This window comes from Anolis carolinensis, chromosome 2 (assembly GCF_035594765.1).
Source record: "Anolis carolinensis isolate JA03-04 chromosome 2, rAnoCar3.1.pri, whole genome shotgun sequence".
Classification (NCBI taxonomy): Eukaryota; Metazoa; Chordata; class Lepidosauria; order Squamata; family Dactyloidae; genus Anolis; species Anolis carolinensis.
This window is the reverse complement of record NC_085842.1, coordinates 210203385-210229791: the sequence shown is the minus strand read 5'-3', so window position 1 is coordinate 210229791 and position 26407 is coordinate 210203385. Positions and strand designations below refer to the sequence as shown.

At 41.1% G+C, this 26407-nt stretch overlaps 2 protein-coding genes across 3 annotated transcripts in view; one reads left to right on the top strand and one right to left on the bottom strand.

The window, feature by feature from the left end:
- Positions 1-540: 540 nt before the first annotated feature.
- Positions 541-26407, bottom strand: part of LOC100567378 (sterol O-acyltransferase 2) — a 36928-nt gene continuing 11061 nt past the window's right edge. Inside the window, exons 2-13 of one of the 2 annotated variants that reach the window (XM_062971640.1) lie at positions 13950-14530; positions 9819-9926; positions 8979-9261; positions 8216-8291; positions 7368-7449; positions 7024-7069; positions 6073-6202; positions 5251-5348; positions 4532-4630; positions 4054-4195; positions 1361-1506; positions 541-1213 (exon numbers count right to left, since the gene is read on the bottom strand). In XM_062971640.1, the coding sequence (XP_062827710.1) occupies positions 1142-1213; positions 1361-1506; positions 4054-4195; positions 4532-4630; positions 5251-5348; positions 6073-6202; positions 7024-7069; positions 7368-7449; positions 8216-8291; positions 8979-9261; positions 9819-9926; positions 13950-13990 (1323 nt within the window). In that variant the 5' untranslated portion in view covers positions 13991-14530 and the 3' untranslated portion in view covers positions 541-1141. Of the gene's footprint in view, positions 1214-1360; positions 1507-4053; positions 4196-4531; positions 4631-5250; positions 5349-6072; positions 6203-7023; positions 7070-7367; positions 7450-8215; positions 8292-8978; positions 9262-9818; positions 9980-13949; positions 14531-26407 lie in introns of those variants that run through there. The other variant, XM_016991104.2, reaches the window with a different exon arrangement.
- LOC100555455 (unconventional myosin-Ia) overlaps positions 23197-26407 on the top strand; it is an 82625-nt gene continuing 79414 nt past the window's right edge. Inside the window, exon 1 of the mRNA XM_062971638.1 lies at positions 23197-23330. The gene's annotated coding sequence lies outside the window, so the exon portion shown is untranslated. The remainder of the gene's footprint in view (positions 23331-26407) is intronic.

The following is a 26407-nucleotide window of genomic DNA, read 5'->3' as shown; positions in this document are numbered from 1 at the left end:
AATGGTCTTTTGTGAGTCGAGAGGGCCACATGCTCATTGCCGCTCTCTGCTCATTGTGAAGGTCCAAGTTAGAAGATGTGTCTTTTTTGTGCATACTTAGCTGGTGAATGGGCAAAGTGTGGGAAAGAAGATTTGGTTTGATTTTTTTGGGAATTTCTCGAGTTGCAACCAGGAAACCTCTCCACGTCATTTATGAGGCCCTCAGAGGTGCCAGAGGGCCTCATAAATGACCTAGAGAGGTTTCCTAGTTGCAACTGTAGAAATTCCCAGAAAAAGGATATATATGCTTGACAGTTAATAACCCAACTGTAGAAATCAGGAGTATCATCTTATCATCTTATGGTATGCAGAAATGAGGCAGCTCTCTCAGAAAGGTTTGCACAAAAAGTTAAAGTACTTATGAAGACATGGACAGAAATAACTTTATGGAAGCTTGATACACAGTCAACAGACCCAAGAAGACAAATCCCAAGCACTCAGCATTGTATATGGAATGAGGCATTTGGCTGAATTTTTAAAAAAATCACTTTGGAGACCAGATTCTATGTTGAACATTGTATCAACACTTTGAAATGGTGTTAGTTTATTTGTAAACTTTGTTTATTTCATAAATTACATTTCATATTTATTTTTTCAAAGACAAAAGATTTTAAATAAGATTTCTTCCATCCTTGTACAATCTAAAGTTGTGAAGCTTGGATTTCTTTTCAGATACAGATGTGTACGTGTTTTGTGTATACACCTTTCTCATGCACTTTTCTTAATGGATCCTTTTTATACACATATTTCCCTTTGTGATTAGCTGTGATTCAAACAACTTTTTTTCCTACCCATCCTTGGAGATACGAGAAATTCACCTGAGATGTTCTGCATGTGTTCTGCAACTGAACGCTAGCACTTCTCTTGGTATTTTAATGATTAAAGTAAACAAGATAATTTCTAGACTCACATTCTGGACACCCTCACATTTATTCCTCTACAGGAATCATACAAGGTATGTCTGCATTTATGAGACTGTACCTCACTTATGCTGGTTTATGACTGTAATAAAGATTTTGATTTGATTTGATTTGTCTACCAGGAGAGTCTTTTTCAGCAATATAGAGGCAGGAGCACAGGGGAGAGACAGCTTTCCAAAAGGTCAGCTGGGGGTTGTTATGGCCGAAGAATAGCAGGACCAAAAATGTGTGGTTACTTTCATCCAGAATGTACTCTGAAAGAAAGAACAACAAGGACATGTATACATTTCACAGATTTATATATTTCACACATATAGAGCAGGAAACGTTTGAGCAGTAATATAAGCTTTTAAGAGAGAAGGGCAGGAGATTTGCCCTACTCCTTGAGTCAGTATGCTCACCTTCTGGACTGGACAGTGGATTTGGGAATACCACTCTAGGGACTGCAGGCAGAACTGAAGTGCTAGACCCAATAGGAGGTATGTCCAGAATAGGATGTTTGAATTGGGTCTTTTATTCCCGTGGGTGAAGGTAGAATAAAACATCCCTATGAAAAAAATTGGTGGAAGATGATAGTAATAAATCTTTACCCCACCACCATCTCCCCGAGGGGACTCAGGGCGGCTCACAGAAGCATTACAGTGCCACATCTGAACCACAATACAAAGTAAATAAGTACACAAATATAAAATATATAACATACGTATAAAAAACGATGTACGTAAAATCCCATTAAAAATATAAGAATTATAAAATTTCCTAACATGCAGTAAAACCTGCGAAACTATCAGCAAAAAAAAAAGTATGGAGTGGCACAATTGGGTCATCGGGCTTACCAGAATTACACAGGCTCAAGGGTTTGTCAGAAGAGCCATGTTTTTAAACTCGTCCAAAAGGCCTGAAGAGTGCAGGCAAGTCTAATTTCTTTCGGTAGGGAATTCCAGAGCCAGGGAGCCACTACTGAGAAGGCCCTCTCTCTCGTTCCCACCAACCATATTTGAGATGGTGATGGGACTGAGAGAAGGGCCTCTCCAGCAGATCTCAATGCTCCTGCTGGTTCATAGAAGGAAATGCGGTCTCAAAGATAGGTTGGACCCGAAGCGTATAGGACTTTGTAGGTAATCACCTGCATGTTGAATTTGGCCCAGAAACTTGTCAGAAGCCAGTGGAGCTGCTTCAGGGGGAGCATGGTATGCTCCCTAAAGCTCGCCCCCAGTTAGTAATCTGGCTGCCAACCTTTGCACTAACTGCAATTTCAGAGTTGTCTTCAAAGGTAGCCCCACATAGAGTGCATTACAGTAGTCCATTCCGAATATAACAAAGATGTGGACCACCATGGCCAATTCAGGCTTTTCAAGGTTCGGTCACAGCTGGCACACAAGTTTTAACTGTGCGAAGGCCCTCTTGACCACCATAGACACCTGAACTTCAAGTGTCAGAGATGAATCCAAAAGGACCCCTAGACTGAGGATCCATTTCCTTAAGGGGAGTATGACCCCATCGAGCACAGGTTGCCACCCTATACCCTGATCGGCCATGCGATTGACCAGGAGGACCTCTGTTTCTCTTTTCTTTTTGCATTTTATATATGACTTTTCTCCCTTTTCCTTGAATGCAAAAAACAAAACAAAAACATTTATCTGAAGTCGGAAGTAGCAGATTCAGAAAAAGAGAGGAGCCAATATCGAGAGCTTTTTTTGTTGGAAATAGCAACCTTCCAATCCTTCACTATTTGTTTGTATATGTGCTATGTATGTATATTATATATTTGCTATGTATGTATATGTTGATTTGCCATTTTGAATGACCTCTTTGGTGTGGGAGGGGCTACAGACGTGATTGTACTGAGCATGTTCAGACTCAAGACTCCATTTTGTTATCAGTATGTTTATGGATTTCAATGGAATCATATGTTTTTGGACTTCAATAGAATCAGTATGCTTTCGGACTTCAATAGAAGCAGATGTTATTTGGTCTTATGCAGGAACAGCTTATTATATGTTTGCTTTGAGAAGCAGTGAGTAGTACAATTATACAATTTGGACTTTCATAAGATGTATACTTAAAGACTTTGGACTTTGGACTATTGATTAAGAATGATGCCCTCTGTTTCTCAACACAAACTCCATCCTATCTATAACAGAACTTTATTAAGAAATATGCCTGTATGATAAATTAATACAAGATGTTTGTGAGTAAACAAGATATGTTTTTTCTAAAGAAGATTTTGCTTTTTGTCTCTGAGTGTATATTTTAAACTAAGAGGTTTCAAGGGGGAGTATATGTTTTGGTGGCATAGTGGGTTAAAGCCTTGTGACTTGAAGGTTGGGTTGGTGACCTGAAGGCTGCCAGGTTCGAATCCAACCCTGGGAGAGCACAGATGAGCTCCCTCTATCAGCTCCAGCTCCATGCAGGGACATGAGAGAAGCCTCCCACAAGGATGGTAAAAACATCAAACATCCGGGCATCCCCTGGGCAACTGTGACTGCAATTTCAAGTGCAGCTTCAAAGAAACATCTTTAAAACTCGACTAGCAAAATATATTTTATGCAGTGGCATGTCTTTGTCCTTGTAGTTCAAAGACATGGTTCTTCAGTTTAACAGCCGAGTTACCTGTGTGCCATTACATGAATGCTTGTGAACATCATTTGTTCAAAGGGTTGACTTCTAACAAGGTCATGTCTTTCCTTGACTAATGATTTTCAAAAGGTGGTCTCCAGATGTTCATAGAGATTCAGATTTGCCAAACGGATATGACATCATTTTTCCTTTTCAATAAGGTTATGAATGCCATATCCCTCCAAAACTTTTGTCTTTTTATACATACATTCCATGTTCTTCTAAAAACAGTTGATTGGCTGTCACCAAATTTAGGGGACTAAGCCTACTTGATTCTTCTGTAATTTGGGTATAGATGTGCTTGGATTTATGTTGATTAAATATTGATTTTATGACAAAAAGATTTCACAATTCCTTTTTATGCAGTTCAACTTAATATCATACATTTTCAGACATAGATTTTAAAAAATCAATACACTGATAATTAAGATGATTGATGTTTTGATGTGCAGCAGTCCTTTAAAGCAATACTTACCTTCTAAGACAACCACAATTGAGAATGGGAGTGTAAATGGGTAGAAGAAGCCAAAGCACAACGTGAAGGCATATTCATGGACAACACCTGAAATAATAAAGGTAGACAGCAGAGCCACAGACTGGGCCTTTGCTTTGAATACCTGGAAGGCAAGGAGTACAGGTGAGTCATATGGTGGAATCACATAGAAAGCCTCTTTACATTTGATGAAGGGAGGTGGATTGTTCTTCCAGACTGTAAGTGAATTGATAGGATTGAGGAAGGTGCAGCCTGAAAAATGTTGTTGGGAGCAGATGCTACCTTCACTGATCACTGGCTTACTTGCTTTGGGGTGATGGGACTTGACATCAAAAAACATCTGACAGAACAACATTGGATGGTCACATATTCCCCACTCTGCTATATGTTCCCATTTGTTTCTGTCTTGGTGTCTATACGCAATCAACCAGATTTCTCTGTTTTTCCAAGTTTTACTTACCCACAGGAGGTCCTGATAGATATAATAGTACAGCCAGTCATGTACTACCACATTCCAGGTCCGGAAAAATGTAGGGAAAGATGTGGCATTCCACCAGTCCTGGGAGGGGGTGAAAAGATAAAAAAAAAAGGAAATACAACTTTCTGCATGCGGTTGTGGCCATCATCACAATATATTTATGTCCAGCCTTAATGTTGTAACCTCTAGGGAACAAGATGTTATCCCCTCCTTACTTTGGAATTGTGACTTGTTCCTGTAACAATTACTGTCATCCAGACCTGTACCAGTTCTATTACAGGATAAGTATCAGCCATAGAGTCTTTGGGCCCTTCTACACTGGCCAAAATATGTCAGTAACTGGCATTAAAATGCAAGTTTGTGGTGCATTTTGTAGCCATATAAAGGGGAATACCTGCCTCATTGCCAAGGAGTTGGCCAAACATATCTTCTATGCTGATGCACTGTCGGCATGGGCTGGCGTGGCTAGTGTCCTCCCCCCTATGCCCCATTTTGTCCCCAAACCAAAGAAACAGCATGTTTACCAATGCAGCTTTCCTGTAGCTCTGTGGTGCTCAGAAATGATGTGACAGAGCTTTGGAGAGGGAATCCCCCTCCCTTCTCCAAAGCCCCATTGTATCATTTCTGGGCACCATGTGATGTAATGGAATCTAAAACAGTCCAGCCCTTTCCCTGGTACCACTCCATGCCCCTGTGATCACCTTGTAGAAACCGCGGTCCGCAAAACGCAGCATTTCAGCAAAGGCATTAAGCCAACAGTGGAAGAAGCAGAAGAACATCAGCAGCACCAAATATAGTGCTATGGGGAGAGATGGAAAAACATTAGTCTCTTAGCTTGCATCAATACATTATTACAGAAGTATTTATTTTATTTATCATGTCAGAAGTGAATTGAGAATACAGTTATAATGTTTTAACAAAGTTAAAAACTTGACATTATGCTAAATTTCCTTTGATCAGAAGCTGGTCAGAAGGGCTCAGGATGCATTGTAGTAAGTGGTCTGTGGTTTGCTCTTCTCCACACTACCATGCCATGGACCCCACTTTGTAATCCTATTTCTTAAGGTTAGCTTTACATCTCATGGTGCCATAGTGCAGTCTGTTTGGCACCTTCTAAGTCGCCCGGTCTTCTGTGTGCCCAGCAGACAGTTTCTCATCTGGTATCATCCACTGATTGAGGTCCAGGTTTTAACCTGCCACTTTTGGACTTTCACTTGCTGGGGTGTTTCTATGAGTATATCTGTAGATCTTAGGAAGCTGTTTCTTGATTTAAGGCATTGGCATGCTGGCTGATATCCGAACAGAGGATGAGCTGGAGGTGTCATTGCCTTGGTCCTTTCATAACAGGCTGCTACTTCCGACAGATGTCAGGTGGTGCAATACAGACTAAACAGTATAATTTCTCCAGTGGTGTAAGGTGTAGATGCCAAAGTGAATAACCTCTCACCTGAGAAAAACGACACCCCTGACTTTTTCCAGCTCATCACTATCACAGAAACCATGGCATTGCTCTGTCCACATACCTGGCAATGTTGCATTGAAAACAGACAGCACCAAACGTCGGAGGGTGAGGGGCTGCTTATTCATGTTGCTGAAGATAGGGATAGATAAGCACTTGAAGAGCAAGGATCCATAAAACAGGCACCCAAGGAACTGCACGAAAAAGGGAGAAAGCTCCTTCTGAATGTGTGGACATGCTTACGATTAACATGAGCATTGTGCCAGAATTCACCTTAAAATATTTCCCAGTTGAGCTAGCACAGTGGTTCTCAACCTGTGGGTCCCCAGATGTTCAACTCCCAGAAATCCTAACAGCTGGTAAACTGGCTGGGATTTCTGGGACTTGTAGGCCAAACACCTGGGGACCCACAGGTTGAGAACCACTGTTCTAGCAGCTAAATCCTATGGTCTCTTTAATTTTCCACAGGGCCCTCTTAGCTAGAGCATATGGGAACTTTCAGAGACTGTTGTTGGCAGCCACTGTTTTTTTGGAGAGTTGCCCCCCATAAACTCCACTGCCATGTACAGCTTCCAAAGCACACAAGTACCAGAGGGGTCTTAACAAATGCTACTTTTGTGTTGTTGTGTGTTTTCCTGGCTGTATGGCCATGTTCCAGAAGTAATCTTACCTGACGTTTCGGCCACATCTGTGGCAGGCATTCTCAGAGGTTGTGAGGTATATATACCTCACAACCTCTGAGGATGCCTGCCATAGATGTAGGCGAAATGTCAAGAGAGAATACTTCTGGAACATGGCCATACAGCTCAGAAAACACACAACGTGCCTGTGATTTCGGCCATGATAGCCTTTGACAACATAAATGCTACTTTTGCTCATCTCCAGACTTGGATTTAGCTAAACCGAGGTTCAGGAGGATATAGAGCAATGTGTAGATGTGCTGAATGCTCTGCTCATTCACAGAAATGTCAGATATAAAGATCAGTGTATAGAAACCTTGTTTGGTGTCTCTCACCTTAGCGAAGTTCTCAATGACATACCTCCAGCGAACATGGGGTGTCCTATAAGAAGCATAAGGAAAACAGCAATCATTCAGTTAACTCTCCTTGTGAAGATGACTGAAAGGTTGCTTTCTGTAAAGCAACCCTCCACAGCCATTTCTACTGAAAATATCCAGAGCAACACCTCCTCATGCTGGCTATAGGTAATGGGAACCACAATCTAGTGCCAGGTTTGGAAACACTCCACAGTACGTTCTGAGGCTATATTTCCCCATATTTCCAAAGTCTTGATCCCACTACTGGAAACTGAGACCCTAAAAACTACCAGAGACTAAGGTTGTGTGTGGTGAGGACTCACCTTGGGTAGTTCTCCCTGTAGATCAAAGTGGGGCAGAAGAGAAAATATAAATATGTAGAGAATGGAGGCAGACCCATCTTCCCTGGAAGAGAAGAGAATGAAACAAAGGAGCGGTGAGAGCACTGAGGATGAACAGGGAGAGAAGAAAAGCATGACTGGCTGAAATTCTCTGTTCTGCTCAACCATTGAGGATACAAGAGCCTTATTCTGCATTTCATCTAACAACCCCAATGCCAAGGGGAAGACACCAAAAACTAGATGGGATTACTGTATATACTTGAGTATAAGCCTAGTTTTTCAGCCCTCTTTTTAAGACTGAAAAAGCCCCCCTCGGCTTATACTCGGGTGAGGGTCCTGGTTGGCTTATATTTGGGTCAGCTTATACTCGAGAATATATGGTACATTTATTTTTCCTTATTAGTATTGGTATTATTATTACATGTATTATTTTCCTGTATTATTATTATTATTATTATTATTATTATTATTATTATTATTATTATTTGTATTATTTCACTCTATTATTATTAAAAGGATACATAAGCACATTTACATTGAAGAAGATGAGAATCATGATTTGATCAGAGTTGGACAGTTTTATCTTAAATTTGAGCTTTATGTAAATATTCAAAAACATTTAACCTACTGATGCCTCAATTAATGTAGTTTTATTGGTATCTATTTTTATTTCTGAAATTTACCACCCTCGGCTTATACTGGAGTCAATGTTTTCCCAGTTTTTTTGTGGTAAAATTAGATGCCTCGGCTTATATTTGGGTCGGCTTATACTTGAGTATATATGGTATTTCATTCCTAAGGATACAAAAGGGCCCCCAAATCAAGCTCACCATCATTTGACCTGGCCCGAAGGATGGGAGGTGCAATTTCCCTTAGGAAGGAATGGATTTTCATGAGAAACCGGAGCTAGGCAAGAGGGGAAAACAAGTATTGGCACAGTGCATGTCTAAGGGTTAGTGTTTAGATACTGTTAAGATAGTTCCTGAATTGGGGACCAAAGCTACTTGATCCTTACCTAAAAGGGGGGGTTTCATACCCCTAGTTCTTCATTTAGGTTTGGCAGAGAAGGAAATGATGCTTCTCTCATGTGAAGTTCAGCAAGGGACTGACATTGTACCTCCCTGCTCCACACAAAGCAAGTGCTACAACAGGAAAATAAGCTTCTACTGAATCTTATGAATTATTTTACTCTGGTTTGGCTTTCAGTAGCTCATGACTTAGGTAAATATGGATCTGTTCTTTCACCTCTAGTCTCTGCTTGCTTTGCTAATCTTTTCTCTATTTACCAACAGTGGCAGCTTCACATAAATACAAATACCTGTGAATGTGGCAATGCTTGATCAGTATGCAATGCAAATCTTAATTGTATGAACTACATACAGGAGCATGGCCATTCTCACACTGTTGTCATTAAACTCAGAGAGAACCTGCATGTCTCTGAATGGGAGAACAGCCATATATACAAATAAATGTTGCTGTCATTGACAATATTTTCAGTCTTCCTTGTGGCATGCTTATATGTAAAGAGTATGTGCTTTGGGCATCAAAACCTAGTATTTTGCTGACTTCTGGATCCATATCCTATTATCACACCTGTTCAAGGATAATGACGAAACAGGAGGCAGGCCCAAAAGGCTGTGAGATCACAGTGTAGACAGGATAGAAGCCCAAAACAGTAGCATGGCCAATCAGCAGCACCGCTGCTGCAATGACTGTGACGGCAGTGGGCAACTGGAGAGTCTCCAAAGAGCGGGCCCAGATTTGTAGGACCTTGTAGGGCACTAATAAGGTGTAGAGGAACATAACAAGCCAGGCCAAGAGTGCCATGTGTAACCGTCCAAAAGCAAAGATGAGCACTTCAAAATCAAGGACAATGCTGTGAAAGACAAGAGAAGCTGTGAGTAGACAACAACTAAGGGAGATAATCAAAGTAGATGGATGTTAATGGAACACCAAGTCAAGGTATCTGGAGCCTTAAGAAAAGACACCAGTGACACTCATAACATTAGTCTTTGTACAAGCATATCAGCATACCCAATGCAGGAACAATTAGCTTGCTCTTTAATTTCTTTAATCAGTGAAACAACCGTTTGCAAATGTGGTAGTTTACATTGGAGCTATAGGGTCCACTTGATCCTATAAAGCAGTGGTTCTCCACTGTGGGTCACAAGGTGTTTTCTACCAAGTCCTTTTCTCCATCAGAGTGACACCACTGTTGGGAATTCTCCCACACTTTTATGGCTTATGGCATGTTTCTTGGTTCTAATAAAGCTATTGCCTCATTGTGGAGGTTGGACTCTTCCTTATTGAGCAGCATGACTATTTTTATTTTTTGTAATATAAAGTGAACTGATCTTCCCTTGCCCTAGTCGGACATTTGGAGTACTCTAGAATACAATTCAAGAAACTTTTTGGGCCTCTCATGAACCATACCATTCATTATCGATGAAATCCACAACAACTGCCCTAAGAACGAAGATACAGAGTACGGCCACAAAGATGTTGTAGATGGTGCGGAAATGTTCCACTTCCAGAAGCTCACTGCAAAAAATGGACAGGGTTGATCATGGGTGGGTAAGCAGGTATCTGCAAGACTGGAGATTAAATGGTTGAAATTAGTCCCGAGGCATTTTTAGGTTCCCTCAAGCCCTTGTGAATCCAGATAATGCTTATTATAAATTGAGGCAAGGGGAAGAGGGCTCAGAATAGAGATGCTTTCAATTGATAACAATAGCAACAACAACAATAACAACAATAATATGCAAGTGAGAGCCAGCCTGGTATAGTGGTGAAGTGAGTTCTGGGTTTCTGGAAGAGCAGGAGTTCAACCTCTGCTCTGTTATGGAAACTCACTGAGTGACCATGGGCAAGATGCACTCCCCCGTCTTAGAGGCATGCAATGGCAATCCCCTCCGAATATTGCCAAGAAAACTCCATGAATGATTTGCTTAAAGGGTTACCATAAATCACATATAATGAAGACAACAATAACAATGTAAACCTTTGTTCTCTGCTGTTAGTATTGTGAGCCAAAAGGTTGTTTTGTTGGTAGTAACACCACTGTTGGGAGGAAATGGATACATAAGATGACAACTAGAGTTCTGCATGGATCCGTTTTAGCCAATTTACTTCGGCCAAACCAACTTCTTCGGCTCTACTGGATGACTATAATGGCAAGGGCCCAGCTGTCACGTTTTCCGTCCATAACGGGGCCACTTGGCAGCCGATCATGGCTCCTTCTCCCTTATTCAGCATCACAGTTGCGTCCTGGCTTCAGTGTATTTTTTGGCTTGTCTTCTGGCTTGGCCTCTCTCTCGAATCTTTATTATTTTATTTTATTTTCTTGATTCTTTTTATTTAGTGGGACTGACTGGGAGGTGGAAATGTGCAGGATGGGTGAGTGGGGTGCGCCTGTATGTTTGGGGGCTTGGAGAGTCACCCTTTTGACTTCTTTTTCTCCTTCACCTCTCCTTCAAAAATACTTCTTGAAGACAATTATTATTAATAATAATAGCAATCCTAGCAAACAAAAAGAAAAGCCTCATTCTCAGAAAACTGCTACCATCTAGTTACCTCTAGAGTAGTAAATAGAAACAGCTTTAAGGAAGCATTACAAAGTGTGAAGGGGGGGGGGGGGGAAGGCACCAGTCCAGGCAGGGACTGCAATGCAAATCAAGAGAAAAAAGAGGGCTTTTAGAAAGAAGCCGAGGGTAGGATTGCTCCAGGTCATCGCTCTTTCTTCCCTGGGATGTGGGAAGCCTCCTTAAAATGCCTTAGAAAGCTGCGTGCAGGGAGAGGAAAGAGCATGCATGCCTGCAGCACCTGTAGCACTTATCCCCTCTAGAGTAGAAACAGCTTTAATCCAGATGTCCTCTACAGACTGAAGGGGAAAGGATCACAGAAAGAGTGGTATCTTAACTCTGATACTTTTTAATACAGGTTTTAATGAAGGATATAAGGACAAATGATGCCATTGCCTAAAATGATGGGAAGGGGAGCCAGGTGAGTCCGCTCATTGCCATCAATGGGCTGGATATAGCTGTATTTTTTGACTACGGTCCAAAAACACCATCCAGCTGTGCACCTGTTTTCAGGTGGCACGTGAAAATTGATATGGAGGTTTACTGGTATCTGGCCAGCAGAAATGGATTGAGGTTCAGCTGAAATGCACAAGTCTAATGACAACAACAGTTCTATAGGGAGGGCCTTTCAAGTCATTAAGGCTTTTGCTGAGAAACTAGATTAAGGGTTCCCAAAGCCCTCAGCATAGTGAAGGGGAATCTACTTTTGCAGCAACAATAGTGCAGGATGACTTAGGTAGGTGAATCTCTCAGCAATAATAGCAGTGGGACTCTAGATAGTTTTGTGAGTACAGCAGAGAAGGAAGCAATGTAAACCATTTATGAATCTTTCACTGAGGAATAATGATAATGCAAGAAACAGACACAAAAAAACCCACAATGAATAGTCCTGGAAGGTCTCACACATAAACATAGTCAAAAGGAACTCAGGAGGCAAATGGGGAAGGCAAAGGGTAAATAACGATAGCGATGTGTCTAATGTCACAACTCGACTCAGATTGGAGTGATGTTCAGTTGCTGACATGTTCATATGTGAAAGCTTGAAAGCTGGAGAATGCATATAATAAGATCATGAAAACGTGTGAAGTATGAATTAGTGAAAGCTATAAATTGTAGATATGAAACATATAAGTATTGCAACATGTTGTGTGAGTGAGCTAAAAAGGTCAGGACAATTTTTCAGTCAGATAATTGCCCTGTGGCATTAAATGTGAGAAAAGATGTAGTAAAAGCAATTAAGATATAATATAAAAATTGACTGAATACTATCAATTAAACAACAGCGGGACTCATCAATAAGATTATCATCCAAGATTGTGTTCTAACTACAGAAATTAAAGAAATAAAACTAGTCTGTTAGTATCCAGGAATGAATGAATCACACATTAAAGCAGAATATGTTGATAATTATGGAACACAAGCATTGGAGGATATGGCTTAGGATCAAGAAGAGAAGAGTAACACAGAAATTTGTGAGGCCAAAAGTTTCTTCATTGCAATTCATCCAATCATAAAAGAGATAAATGTATACATGTATGTTTCCCAATGACCAATGTAGAAATCAAGCAGACTACATAACTGGAAGCAGGAAAAAAAAAACAAGACCAGGAACAGATTGTGATACGGACAATTGTGGTAAGATAAAAAAGAAGTAAATTGTTCATTGTGCCAAAATGCACTGAGCACAATATAAGAACACTCCTTATTGTGTAAGAACAGATACAATAAGCCTAATTGATTTGGAACCAGAAAAAATCTAGACCAAAACTGAGGTCATGATAAAGGGAGAGTACAAAGTAATGTTATGTGGTCATCAAGAAAGAAAAATCACATGGAATAAATTCAAAGGAATAGAAACAGAAAACAAACAAAGGTAGAATGGAGAATGTATCTGCAAGATCTGAGAAACCAAATGACATTTTATGACAAGAATAAGGGGGATATAGGACCTATCGAGAAACACATTATGTGATGAGGACAAAATAAAAAGGATGGAAACAATAAATATAAAAACTATATAAAAGGGATGAAAAGATGACTGTTTTGGCAATGAAACCCACAACTGGAGAAAGTGAAGTAAGAGGCTCATCAAACACTTGGAAGAATTTTAAATATGTTTCTATGTATGGATATGACAGCAGCCAAACTATGAAGTAATTTATTGATTAAAAAAATCAGCTAATTTGAAATATGGTGCTGGAGGAGGGTTTGATAAATACCATAGATTATAAGAGAAATATATAAATCTGAGAGCAAAACTGAACTCTTACTAGAAGCCAAAATGTTACAGTGAAGATATCATACAGTGGATATGTCATATGACCTCATGCCTGAAGGAAATAATGCTGGGAAAGATAGAAAGCAGTAGGAAAAGAGTGATACCACAGTACACATGGCTAGATTCAATCAAGAAAGCCACAAACTTGATTTAACAAGATCTGAGGAGGCTTTGATGACTAAGAGCCTTTGAAGTCTCTCATTGGTAGTTGCCATAAACTGAAGATGACTTTATGACAAATTACAAAAAATTGCATAATATGAGAAGATTTTAGTTTATTGTCAAAGGCTTTCATGGCTGGAATCACTGGGTTGCTGTGTGTCGTTTTGGCTGTATGGCCATGTTCCAGAAGCTTTTTTTTTTCCTGACTTTTGCCCACATCTATGGCAGGCATCCTCACAACCTCTGAGGATGCCTGTCATAGGTGTGGGTGAAATGACAGGAGAGAAAGCTTCTGGAACATGGCCACACAGCCCGAAAGACTCACAGAAACCCAAGATTTTAGTTGTTTTGCAAAGCTTGAGATTTCGCCCAGGCCCTTAATTACATCCTATGTAAGGGTGATCTCATTGCATAATGGCACACATTTGGCATATAGTTCACTACAGCTGTATGGAAGAAGTAGAGATGATCTGTGATCAGCTGAGTTATGAATTTATTCCAGCCCTTCCTGCTCATCTTGGACAGACTGAAATACATACTTACTCAAGCAAGGACCTCTGCTCAATAAAGACTTTCTGCTTCATCCATAATAGTCTCTTTTCTCTGTGGGATTTCAAGATAGTCCATTATTAGCATTATTGTTTTGATTTTGAAGCCTTCTTGCCCACAATGCATTTCTATCTGCTACCATTCTGGTTGGTGTAGAAGGCAATAGTGCCTGCTCTGCCAATGCACAACTGGCTGCCCTTTGTGCTCCTTCCTCCTCAAACTTTTCCCATTTGTGTTGTTTTGCTTCTTTTCCTTTTTCATACCCAGGCTATTCCCTTTTGTATTCTGTATATATGTATCTTTTAGATGCTAAGCTCATGAGCAAGGACTATATTTTGGTTACGAAATAGAGTATATAGATGTTGGCATGTTTTAGTCATTACTAGCACTTGCCGTGGTTCATGTTTCTCCTTGGCTTGTCCTTGCAATGTCCTTTGGCTCGTGCTTTCATTGGTGCCCATTTCTCTTGGCTCCATGTTGATACGAATTTAGAGCGACATTTGTTGCACTTCAGTTTGACTGTCAGCCCTCCTTGTCAAATGAGTCAACAAACAGGAGGGGAATACAGATCTCACCTGAAAAGAAATATTTTTGGTTAACTGAAAGTAACAACTATCACATCAAATTGGAACCACAACATTGACTACTCAAATCCGGACCTTATTTAATCTCCAAATTTGGGAAAGCTCTGTTTTGTGAATAGCAGTTTGAATAGCAGTTACCAGAATTTTCATAATATAGTGCATTTTCTTTTAAAGATGAAATCTGTGTTTATTTCTAAACACTCCATCTTTCCTTTTCTTCAGTTAGTTCTTGGTTGTTCATAACAGCTACCGTAAATAACAATTAAAAGCATCTGTCTACATTCCAGAATACAAAATTAGAAATACACAAGGAATGGCAACAAAAAATCTTTACAATTTTTAACTTTTGAAATTACAGTAGAGTCTCACATATCCAAGACTCGCTTATCCAAGGTTCTGGATTATCCAAGGCATTTTTGTAGTCAATTTTTTCAATATATCATGATACAGTATTTTGGTGCTAAATTCGTAAATACAGTAATTACAACATAACATTACTGTATAACATTACTGCGCGCACACCCAGGCTTCCACGCCCCACCTCCTCTCGGCTTTGGTCTGGGCCCGCTCGCCTTCGGGGCCTGTGGCCGCTTCCGGGGCTTGGGCCAGGCTTGCCTCCGGGGCGAGGCCCACACCTATGGCAGGCATCCTCAGAGGTTGTGAGGTCTGTTGGAAGCTAGGTAAGTGGGGTTTATATATCTGTGGAAAGTCCACGGTGGGAGAAAGAGCTCTTGTCTGCCTGAGGCTCATGTGAATGTTGCAATTGGCCAGCTTAATCCCTTATTATCCCTCCTTATTATCCAACATTTTTGCTTATCCAACACTTTTATTTTTCAGTGATTGGTTTTGGGGGGGGGGGGTTACCAAAATTCTGTTTGCCTGCACTTGAAAATTACCTTGGGCTGGCCCTGGGAACACTGTCCCTCTGTATCTTAGCATTTAGCCTAGATTCTAATTATTTTAATGTATTATGCTTTTATGAGACTTTATATGCTGGTCTATGGCTGAGACAAAGATTTGATTTAAATTTAAATAAATAAATCTTAAAAACCATTCAGTGCATTATGTGTTTCAACCTTCCAGAGGAAAGACATTAAGGCACATATATCCAGAATTGCACTTTGCACCACTCTCCACTGGAAAAAGAAAAAAAAACTCCTGGGCATTGCTACTTCACCTTGGTACCTGCAGGATAGCAGAGAAGCGTGGGGAGCGCAGAACAGGTTGAGTCATAGGCGCAGCACTATCCTTCAACTCCCACTATTGCTCTATATCTCCAGCATCTGCTGCATGATGCATCTGCTGTCTCATACCACTAAGGATTTCATCATTCCATTTCATCAGGGAAGCTGGGAACATTTAGCGTAGAGGAAAGAAGGCCAAGAGGTGACATAATAGTGATCTTTAAATATCTGAAAGGATTTCACATTATGGAGGGGCAAGCTTATTTGCTGCTGCTCTCGTGATGAGCAACCTCATCAGACAGGGTACTTGTGGTAGCATGTGCCCGTTCCTCTATAGCAGAGTTTCTCGAACTGTGCTCCTTCAAATGTTTTGGACAATTCCTAAGCTGGATGGGATTTCTGGGAGCTGAAGTCCAAAACATCTGGAGAAGCGCAGTTTGAGAAATGCTGCTATATAGTTTTACTAGCTGTGCCCGGCCACGCGTTGCTGTGGCAAAGTGGTGGTGGTATTGGTTAAAAATTGTTGTGTAATTTTTATTTGACGTTATTTGCATTTTTAATTAATTTTATTGTAAGTTATATTTTTATTTATTATATTTTATTATTTTCTTGTATTATTTTTAGTTATTTTCTGTTATTATAGTATTTTATTGTATTAATTTTTTTAGTGTTTTTTATTATTTTTTATTGGGTTGCTAGGAGACCAAGTTGGAGGAGCTTAGCCTTCTAACTGGCAGCAATTGGATAAAAGCAATTATTCCTCTCTCTCTAATTAGGACTTTATTTTTCTTTTCTTTTTGTTGTATCAACCTAGAGGCGTGGATGATGGGTTGTGTTGTCAAATTTCGAGGTTGGGGGGCCTGTAGTTTTGTTGTTTTGTGGGTCGCCGTGATGCCATCACTCTTTTATATATATAGATGACAGAGACTGCTGGCTCCCATCCCACGACGCAGAACTACTGGTGGGGCTCCGTCATACAACTATAGAGGAACCAGCACATTATGCCACTGTGGCAACACAGGATATTTCCCATGTTCAATTGGAGCCAATGGGGAGAGAGCCGGGCAGTGGACGCTCCCCCCCCCCAATGGGATGAGATAGGGGAGAAGTCAGTGATGCGGGGTGTGAGGTGATGGGCTTCCCCCACTCCTGCTGGGCACTGCCAGATTCGCCACGATGTGTGGTGATACCAGCGGCCCATCTGATGAGGTCCTATTACACAGCAAATTGGAAGAAAAGAGATTCCACCTAAAAATTGGAAAACTTCCTGACAGTAAGAACTGTTCAGCATTGGAATATGTTGTCTTGCAGGGTGGTGGAGTTTCCTTCTCTGAAAGTTTTCAAGCTGAAGCTGGATCACCATCTGTTGGGAGTGCTTTGATTGTGTGTTCTTGCATGGCAGAAGGGGATTGGACTGGATGGCACTTGTGATCTTTTCTAACTCTATGATTCTGAATGAAAGGAAATAAGGTAAGCGAGTAACACTTCTTGAAACAACTTTTTCTGCAGATGTCAATTATCCTAGCAATGGCCTTCCAGCCAGCCAGCATGTACTGTCATTTCCCTGAAGCTTTACATCTGGGTAAAATTACACCTAAGATAATCTACATAAAAGTGCTAAGAAAAAAATACATGTATCTTACGGACAGATCTGTAGAGTAATATTATCCTGTTCAGCAGCTTAATTTTAAGAGATGTTCTATTTTGATTGATAAGGCTCAGTCTTTCAACTCATTAGTAAAGGTAAAGGTTTCCCCTGACATTAAGTCCAGTCGTGTCCGACTCTGGGGGTTGGTTCTCATCTCCATTTCTAAGCCGAAGAGCCGGCATTGTCCGTAGACACCTCCAAGGTCATGTGTCTGGCATGACAGCATGGAACGGCGTTACCTTCCTGCCGGAGCGGTACCTATTGATCTACTCACATTTGCATGTTTTCGAACTGCTAGGTTGGCAGAAGCTGGAGCTAACAGCGGGCGCTCCACTCCACTGGATTTGAACCTGGGATCTTTTGATCCGCAAGTTCAGCAGCTCAGCGCTTTAACACACTGAGCCACCAGAGGCTCAGTGTGTTCAACTCATTGGATATTGTTATACTTGCTATATGCCAACATAAGGGCCATGACTAGGATAAAATACAAAGACTAGTGTAACTTGGCACAGCGGGTTAAACTGCTGAGCTGCTAAACTTGACCAAAAGGTGTAGATTCGAATCTGGAGAGCGGAGTGAGCTCCTGCTGTTAGCCCCAGCTTCTGCCAACCTAGCAGTTTTAAAACATGCAAATCTGAGTAGATCAATAGGTACTGCTCCGCAGGAAGAAAATGGCACTCCATGCAGTCATGCTGGCTACATGACCTTGGAGGTGTCTATGGACAATGTCGGCTCTTTGGATTAGAAATAGAGATGAGCACCAACCCCCAGAGTCGGACATGACTAATGTTAGGGGGAAACATTTACCTTTACCTAGTGCATCTTGGAATATAAATATGTCAACACAGGAAAGAGTTTTTGCTACAACAGATCTAAGATTTTATGTAACCATGTGACTTTTTATATAGTCATATACACTTGAGAATTCTTATAAAATCGTGCGTATGATGGGAATACCAGAAATGTCAAGCAAGAGATTTCATAGCGCTCTGACTTCATAACTATCGAAACACCTGTCTAAAAGCTAGAAGCGTTTTAACCAAGCAATCTGCTACTTCACCACTAGATGGTAACAAAACATACTTTGTTCAGAATAACAGGTGGATTTATTCTTCTCGAGGTATCAAGGGCCCTCAGATAAATGAATTCAGTTCACTTTGTTTTGATCAGAATATGAGAGAAGCAGAATATGAAAAAAATGCCCACCCTCTAGAGATGGATAGAAGTTCTGTTTCATTTTCATTTTGATCGGTTTTACCAAAATTGCAGAAATTCAGTTGTGAGGGAAAGTCAAATGTATAGATTTACATCACTATAAAACATTTGTGCCTTTGAGACACAAATAGATGAGAATCTATAATTGTACAGTCTGTATCAACTTCACTGGCATAGAATAGATAGAGGTCTGTGTATGACAGAATAGTGTTTAGATAATTAAGCAAGGAAAACCCGAGTGCCAGTTATGATTGGGAGGCAACATTTACTATTTTCAACAATGGCAGGCAAGTCTCAAGGAGCACATGCTGGCTGGCCACAGAGGGCCAGTATTCAGAAACTTCGGCTGGTCTAAAGGGCTGCGGCCAGGTTGCTAACTGGGGCTGGCTACAGGAAGCGGACAACCCTCCTGTTGCAGCAGCTCCTCTGGCTGTTTGTTTCCGGGCACAATTCAAAGTGCTGGTTATGACCTTTAAAGCCCTAGATGGCTCAGGTCCAGGCTATTTGGCTTACCACATCTCCCTGTACGAACCTGCCTGGGCCCTGAGATCTTCAGGAGAGGCCCTTCTCTTGGTCCCACCTCTATCTCAAGCTTGGTTGGTGGGAATGAGAGAGTGGGCCTTCTTTCTTGGTGGCTTCCCTGTGACTTAGGAACTTCCTTATTTCCAGGGAAGCCAGAATGGCCCCCTCCTTGCTGTCCTTCCAGTAGCAAGTTAAAACCTTTCTATTCAGGAAGGCTTTTAAAGAACAAGGTTTTTAAGTTCGAGTCAGGGGGTGCAGTGGTTTTTAGCATTGAATACATTTTTATGGATAATAATGATAATAATAATGATAATAATGATAATAATAATAATAATAATAATAATAATAATACTTTGCAAGGAAACCGATGAAACCATTGATCATATCCTCAGCTGCTGTAAGAAAATCGCACAGACAGGCTACAAACAGAGGCACAATTATGTGGCCCAAATGATTCATTGGAACTTATGCCTCAAGTACCACCTCCCAGCAGCAAAGAAGTGGTGGGATCACAAACCTGCAAAAGTATTGGGCACACAAAGATACTGTGGAACTTTCAAATCCAGACTGACAAAGTTCTGGAACACAACACACCAGACATCACAGTTGTGGAAAAGAAAAAGGTTTGGATCATTGATGTCGCCATCCCAGGTGACAGTCGCATTGACGAAAAACAACAGGAAAAACTAGCCGCTATCAGGACCTCAAGATTGCACTTCAAAGACTCTGGCAGAAACCAGTGCAGGTGGTCCCGGTGGTGATGGGCACATTGGGTGCCGTGCCAAAAGATCTCCGCCGGCATTTGGAAACAATAGACATTGACAAAATCACGATCTGCCAACTGCAAAAGGCCACCCTACTGGGATCTGCACGCATCATCCGAAAATACATCACACAGTCCTAGACACTTGGGAAGTGTTCGACTTGTGATTTTGTGATACGAAATCCAGCATATCTATCTTGTTTGCTGTGTCATAATAAAATAATACTTTATATTTAACCTGCCCCATCTCCCCAAGGGACTCAGGGCGGCTTACAGTAAAAAAACACAGTGGCAAACATTCAATGCCAAACGCCAAGAACAACATATAACACATCAAAAACAAATTCAATAAAAATTAATATAACAGCATAAATAGACATAACGTAACACAATCCACACTTTACAACATAATAAGTTCTTAAAAGCTCTTTAAAAAGTTTGACTAGAGGTTGTTATTAAAATTAAGGTGGTATAAGCTGTGATTTTAACTGTGATTAAAAAATACCATTGGTGTTTAATTCCATTTTAATATTTATATATTTTTTGTGTCAGGAGCAACTTGAGAAACTGCAAGTCGCTTCTGGTGTGAGAGAATTGGCCATCTGCAAGGACGTTGCCCAGGGGATGCCCGGATGTTTTGATGTTTTTACTATCCTTGTGGGAAGCTTCTCTCATGTACCCGCATTGAGCTGGAGCTGATAGAGGGAGCTCATCCACCCTCTCCCCAGGTTGCATTCAAACTGGCAACTGCAGGTCAACAACCCAGCCTTCAAGTCATCAGTCCTGCCGGCACAATGATTTAATCCACTGCGCCACCAGGGACTATTGTATTGATATGCTGTTAACGTAAGCCGCTTTGAGTCTCTTTGCGGAGAGAAAAAGTGGGGTATAAATAAACAACATCAATAAATAATATTTTTTCTGTTTAAATGCTACTTTTTCTCCAGTAGTTAGGGTAGGTATGACTAGGATTCAAATCTTACTTTCAGTCTGTTACATTACATTTGGAAGTAATTTGCCTTTCAAAAGCACAAATTTTTAAAGACTCAAACATGAATATCCAATTGGAAATTGACAAAAACATATACTTTTTAGAGCTAATTGGTTGAAGTTCATTGTATGCCATTGGTGCCCAAATAGTCCGTAACCTTTGGGCTGGGGAGATTAAAATCTTTCATTGTCTTCCTATCTTATTTCACTACTGAGGCCCCTTCTACATTGCTATATAAAATCCAGATTATCTGTCTTAAACTGGGTTATATGGCAGTGTAGAGTCAAATAATTCAGGTCAAAGCAGATGTGGATTATCCAGTTTGATAATCTGGATTGTATGGCAGTGTTGAGGGTCCCTGAGTCTCCTGTCCCTTTATTGTGTAGAGTCAAGCTTTGTCAGACAACATAAGAAGGAGTCTTTGTATTTCAGATGAGTTTAACCCCATTGAAAGTTGTGCAGTGAAGGGAGAGTGGATTGCAAATGCAGGCCTCAGTAGGTGGAATGTATGTGGATGGTTTCTCATTTGCTAAATAAGCACTAAAGTACTGAAACTAGCCACTTTTAAAAAAAAAGTTGCATGAAGGACACTTTTCTTGCAGTTATTCAATCAGTAGCTGCAAAGAATATCACCCTTTCCCTCTCTCACACTCATTCATTTTCTCCGAGCCACTTTGTCCTCATTCTCCATTGAAGGGGTTGGCAGTGGTGGAACACCTCACCCTTGGTAGAGGGAGGGCGAAGGTTCATTACTTGCAGGGGACATTTGAAAGTTGCAGATTATACATATCCCCTTCTTAACTAAGACTCAAATTGGTCCCAGAATGGAGGACCACACAAACAAGAGCAAATTCACCACCTCTCACATGAGGCTTTGGCCCCATTGTAGAACAACGTTGCAGATGCAGACTGAAGAAGAAATCAGAAGACATTTCCTTCTTGGGAGGAGAGCAATGACCAATCTCGATAAAATAGTGAAGAGTAGAGACATCACACTGGCAACAAAGGTCCACATAGTTAAAGGAATGATATTCCCCATAGTAACCTATGGATGCGAGAGCTGGACCACAAGGAAGGCTAAGCGAAGGAAGATAGACACGTTTGAACTGTGGTGTTGTAGGAAAATTCTGAGAGTGTCTTAGACCGCAAGAAGATCAAACCAGTCCATACTCGAGGAAATAATGCCTGACTGCTCACTAGAGGGAAGGATATTAGAAGCAAAGATGAAATGAGAAGACCAGAAAGCTTGGAGAAGAGAATGATGCTGGGGAAAATGGAAGGAAAAAGGATGAAGGGCAAGGTGAATGGATGGCATCCTTGAAGTGACTGGCTTGACCTTGAAGGAGCTGAGGGTAGCCACGGCCGACAGAGAGCTCTGATGTGGGCTGGTCTATGAGGTCACGAAGAGTCAGAAGCGACTAAACGAATAAACAACAAAGCAATGACCCATTCAACGCAGGGCCGGGACGGAGCCTGCTGGAGCCCATTATATGACACAGAGCTACCTTCATCGGGGCTCTGTTATGGCTCTGTGTTGGCAGCATGCTGGGAGGAAGAATTCAGATAGGAGAAGGGAGCAATGTGGGGTGCTAAGCAATGGTTTCCTCTGCTGCCCCTCAGATTCCTGCACTGTCACCCAGCTTCAGGACCACTGCCCTGCAGACTAGGACACGGAACAATGGCTTCAAAATACAGGGAAGGAGATTCCACCTGAACATCAGGAAGAACTTCCTCACTGTGAGGGCTGTTTGGCAGTGGAACTCTCTCCCCCGGGCTGTGGTGGAGGCTCCTTCTTTGGAGGCTTTTAAGCAGAAGCTGGATGGCCATCTGTCAGGGGTGCTTTGAATGAGATTTTCCTGCTTCTTGGCAGGGGGTTGGACTGGATGGCCCATGAGGTCTCTTCTAACTCTACTATTCTATGATTCTATGAATGTGATGAGGTCCTCAGTTTTTACTGAGTGATGTTAGCAATGCTCCCATGCAGCACTCTCTTTAAATGCCCCTGTTCAATTATACATGATATATGGAGACACCATTATGAGAGATCCAAACTCACTTTCGGTGCTTCACACAGAGTACTTTTTGTCCCATGCCTTCAGAGCTCCCAGAAAGGGGAATGCGCAAAGTAACTTTGCGTGCAGAGTCCACAGAGATACACCGTATCCTTCCTTAAACAAACACCAGCTTAGATACATTCAGATATCCATTTTATAGATGGGCGCTTTTGCTAGGAAGTAATGATTAATCCTGTTGACTTTGCAGCCCTTTGCTTGGGGAGGGGGAGGAGGGGAGACCGGTGTCAAGCAACGCAGGACGGAAGTGGGTGCGGCAGAGACAGCCGCTTGGTGAACAAGATTATTCAGGAGTCACAAACCATGGACAGCTCCTGCTGAAAGGGGCTTGCTTCTTTGTCCTCTTGATTCCTGTTTGGGGCTATAGTCGGGAAGGTGATTGCAAAATACTCAGAGGTGAGTGTTGACTCTGACTTGATATTTTCTACTCAGGGCATGACTCTGTGCCTACCCCATTCTTGTGTTCTATTGGTACCTTCTCCTCCTCTGTCAAAAGGAAACCTACATCCTCAAAATGTTTGTTTTCTGGGCGGACAACCCTTTTATGTTGCAACAAGAAAAAGTCAGCAGGCCTCTTCAGAGAGACAGATTCTGCCTATAGGAAATACGCATGAAAAGTCTGCCTTGTTTCTAAAGGAAGTGTTAAAAGCTTGTTTTCTCTCCCCTTCTCCAGCGCTTCTTGATGAGAAGCCGAAGTTCTTTTATGGATATATTTTGCTAAAAGTAATATGAAGAAGTTCTTTTTTAATAAAAGAAGGTAATGTGAAAGAAAAGCCTGGGAGAGATTTCTTAGGAAAGAAAACAAATCTGGAACTATATAGTGCTGCCACGTCATCTGAAGCTCTTCCCTTTGCTATTCCTGGAGTCAGGAAAATATGGTATTCTTTTTTTCAGAAACATTTTTCTTTTTCATTGTCTTGGCTACTTGATGAGGATTTCCTTCTTGGCACTTACCAGTAATAGGTTTATAGATGTATACCTTCTCTCCCTCTCTCAATCCCCATTCACCCCAAGTAATTTGTAATTTTTAAGAAATAGAAGGGAGGGAGCTGAAAGTGCCCTGTAATTTGGCTGTAGGCATTTCAGATTGATCATTCTCTAGAGTAGCCATCCCCAACTTGTCCTTCATATTTGTGTTGAACTATATCTGCCACTATCATGAGCCAGATCTGCTCCTTTGGTCAATTATCTTTTTGGCACATAACCCTCACTGATGTTCTATCTGTATATTTGAAAATAGTGGAAAATGAGCTCCCGGAGGCATAGTGGGTTAAACCCTAGTGCCGGCAGGACTGACGACTTGAAGGTTGGGTTGCTGACCTGAAGGTTATTGGTAGGAATCCAACCCAGGGCGAGCGCTGGTGAGCTCCTTCTATCAGCTTCAGCTCCATGTGGGGACATGAGAGAAGCCTCCCACAAGGATGGTAAAAACGTCCCCTAAGTAACATCCTTGCAGACAGCCAATTCTCTCACACCAGAAGCGACTAGCAGTTCTCAAGTCGCTCCTGACATGGAAAAAAAGTGTGGAAATACTGAAATGTCCTGCATTTGCAAGGGTTCTCTTGTCACAAAATCAATACATTCATTTGCATGGATTCTGTCATCACAGAATCAATGCAATACATCCCTGGAACTTATGGAAGAAGTAAGGAAAGTGCAACTTTATTCTGGGCCTCTGCTCTGGCTTTCTTGGGTTGAGCCCAGATAAGTGCTGGAAAAATGTACACATTTGTTGAAGTTGCTGCTTGCCAAAAAAGTTTATTTTTACATATCAACTACTAGAAGGTCAGAGGTACCCAGTAGGAAAATAGAACAAAGTTCATGAAAGTTTTAATACCACTGTACCACAAATGAAAAGGTTTTATTTTTGAAAGTAGTTTCTTAAAGGATCTCATCACACTAGAGCTTGAATCCACTTTAAATCTACTCTAAATCCACTTTAGGGAGGGGCCTTTACACAGGTCAGCCAGACAGGTCCTGGGCCTCACCAAACTACAAACCCCAGAATTCTGCAGGAGACAGAAACCAGATTTAAAGTGGATTCATGCTCTAGTGTGATGAGCAGTCTCAGGTTGCATTTAATTTATTGGGAGTCGGCAGACTAAGGCACCTAACTTAGGCAGCAAATGCTTGTTGGTTGGGTGGAAGGTTGGTGTTGCTGTGGAGTGTTTGAAGATTGAAATTCATGTGCTGCATAGCTTGCATTTAAAGCCTTAATCTTGATGCGGTGGAGAACCTCAAATTGCCATTCTTGATCAGTCAACTGCCACACTGGCTAGATTCTGTATGGAGGACTCCGTTTTGCCATTTACCTCAAGCAGAAAAATGTTTTGGCCCAGTCCTGATTACTTCTATTTCAGGTTACAAAGATAAAGTAAAACGTTTTAGATTTAGAAGACAATACCAGCTGTAACCAGAAACAATTATACTGTTTCCAGATTGTCAGCATGGAATAGCGATATGAAACAACCCAGCCTTATCTCAAAGCATATAATGTGTTGAATGGAGCATGGGCTAAATCTGACAACCAGCAGACTTTTATCTTGGTTCACTTTAGACAAAATATTCCATTTGTCTGAGCAGGAGGTCTTCCCCCCTTTCTTCATATCACTCTTGTTAAATGCTTCAATTTCCTCACTACTCATTGTTTGTATCCTAGCTAATCACCCACAAGGCTTCTGTTTGTCGTCTTGGGAATCACAGTGATTGTGAATTGTAAGATTGCCAAGCTTGATGTTTAGTCTTAGTTTGTGTTTTTCAAAACAAGTACATTTCCCTTTTGAAGGCATGAAGACTTATAAGGGAGGGCAGAATTATTGTATTGGTCATGTTGCTCAGGATGTTCTACTGAACTTCCTCTTCTTTAATCTGCTTATGTAAAATGCACACTTTCCTTATTATTGATTTATGGCTAGTTAGAACAAAAGGACTTTTGTCAAGAATGAACTAAAACATTTTGCTGTCTGAGACCACAAACAGAACATCGTAATTTTTATGTTCTATTAAAAGGGGCTGACTGAACTACTAGCTGCATAGTGTAATATTTCCTGCCACAACATACAATAGGTTCATTTAGAGAACGTTGCAAGGGCATGTTTCCTTTTATTTTCTAATACAGGTTGAGTATCTTACCTGGAATTCCAAAATCTGAAATAGCTCAAATTTTAAAATTGTCCATGAGGGTGGCTAATATGGTGACATTTTATTTTCTGATGATTCAATGTACACAAACTTTGCTTCATGCACAAAATTACGTACAAAGTTATTTTAAAGTGGAATATATCTAGATTTGAGCATTTTGGACAAAGGGTGCTTGACTTATAAAAATAGTGGAAGAGACCTAGAGGAAAAGCTAGAAGGCCTCTGCCCAACAACTGTCTCGTGACACAATGCCCTCATTTTCAGTCAAAGCCACACATCTCTGGCACTCTTGGGAACAGGACAGAAGAATGGGCATCAAAACTTCCTCAAAT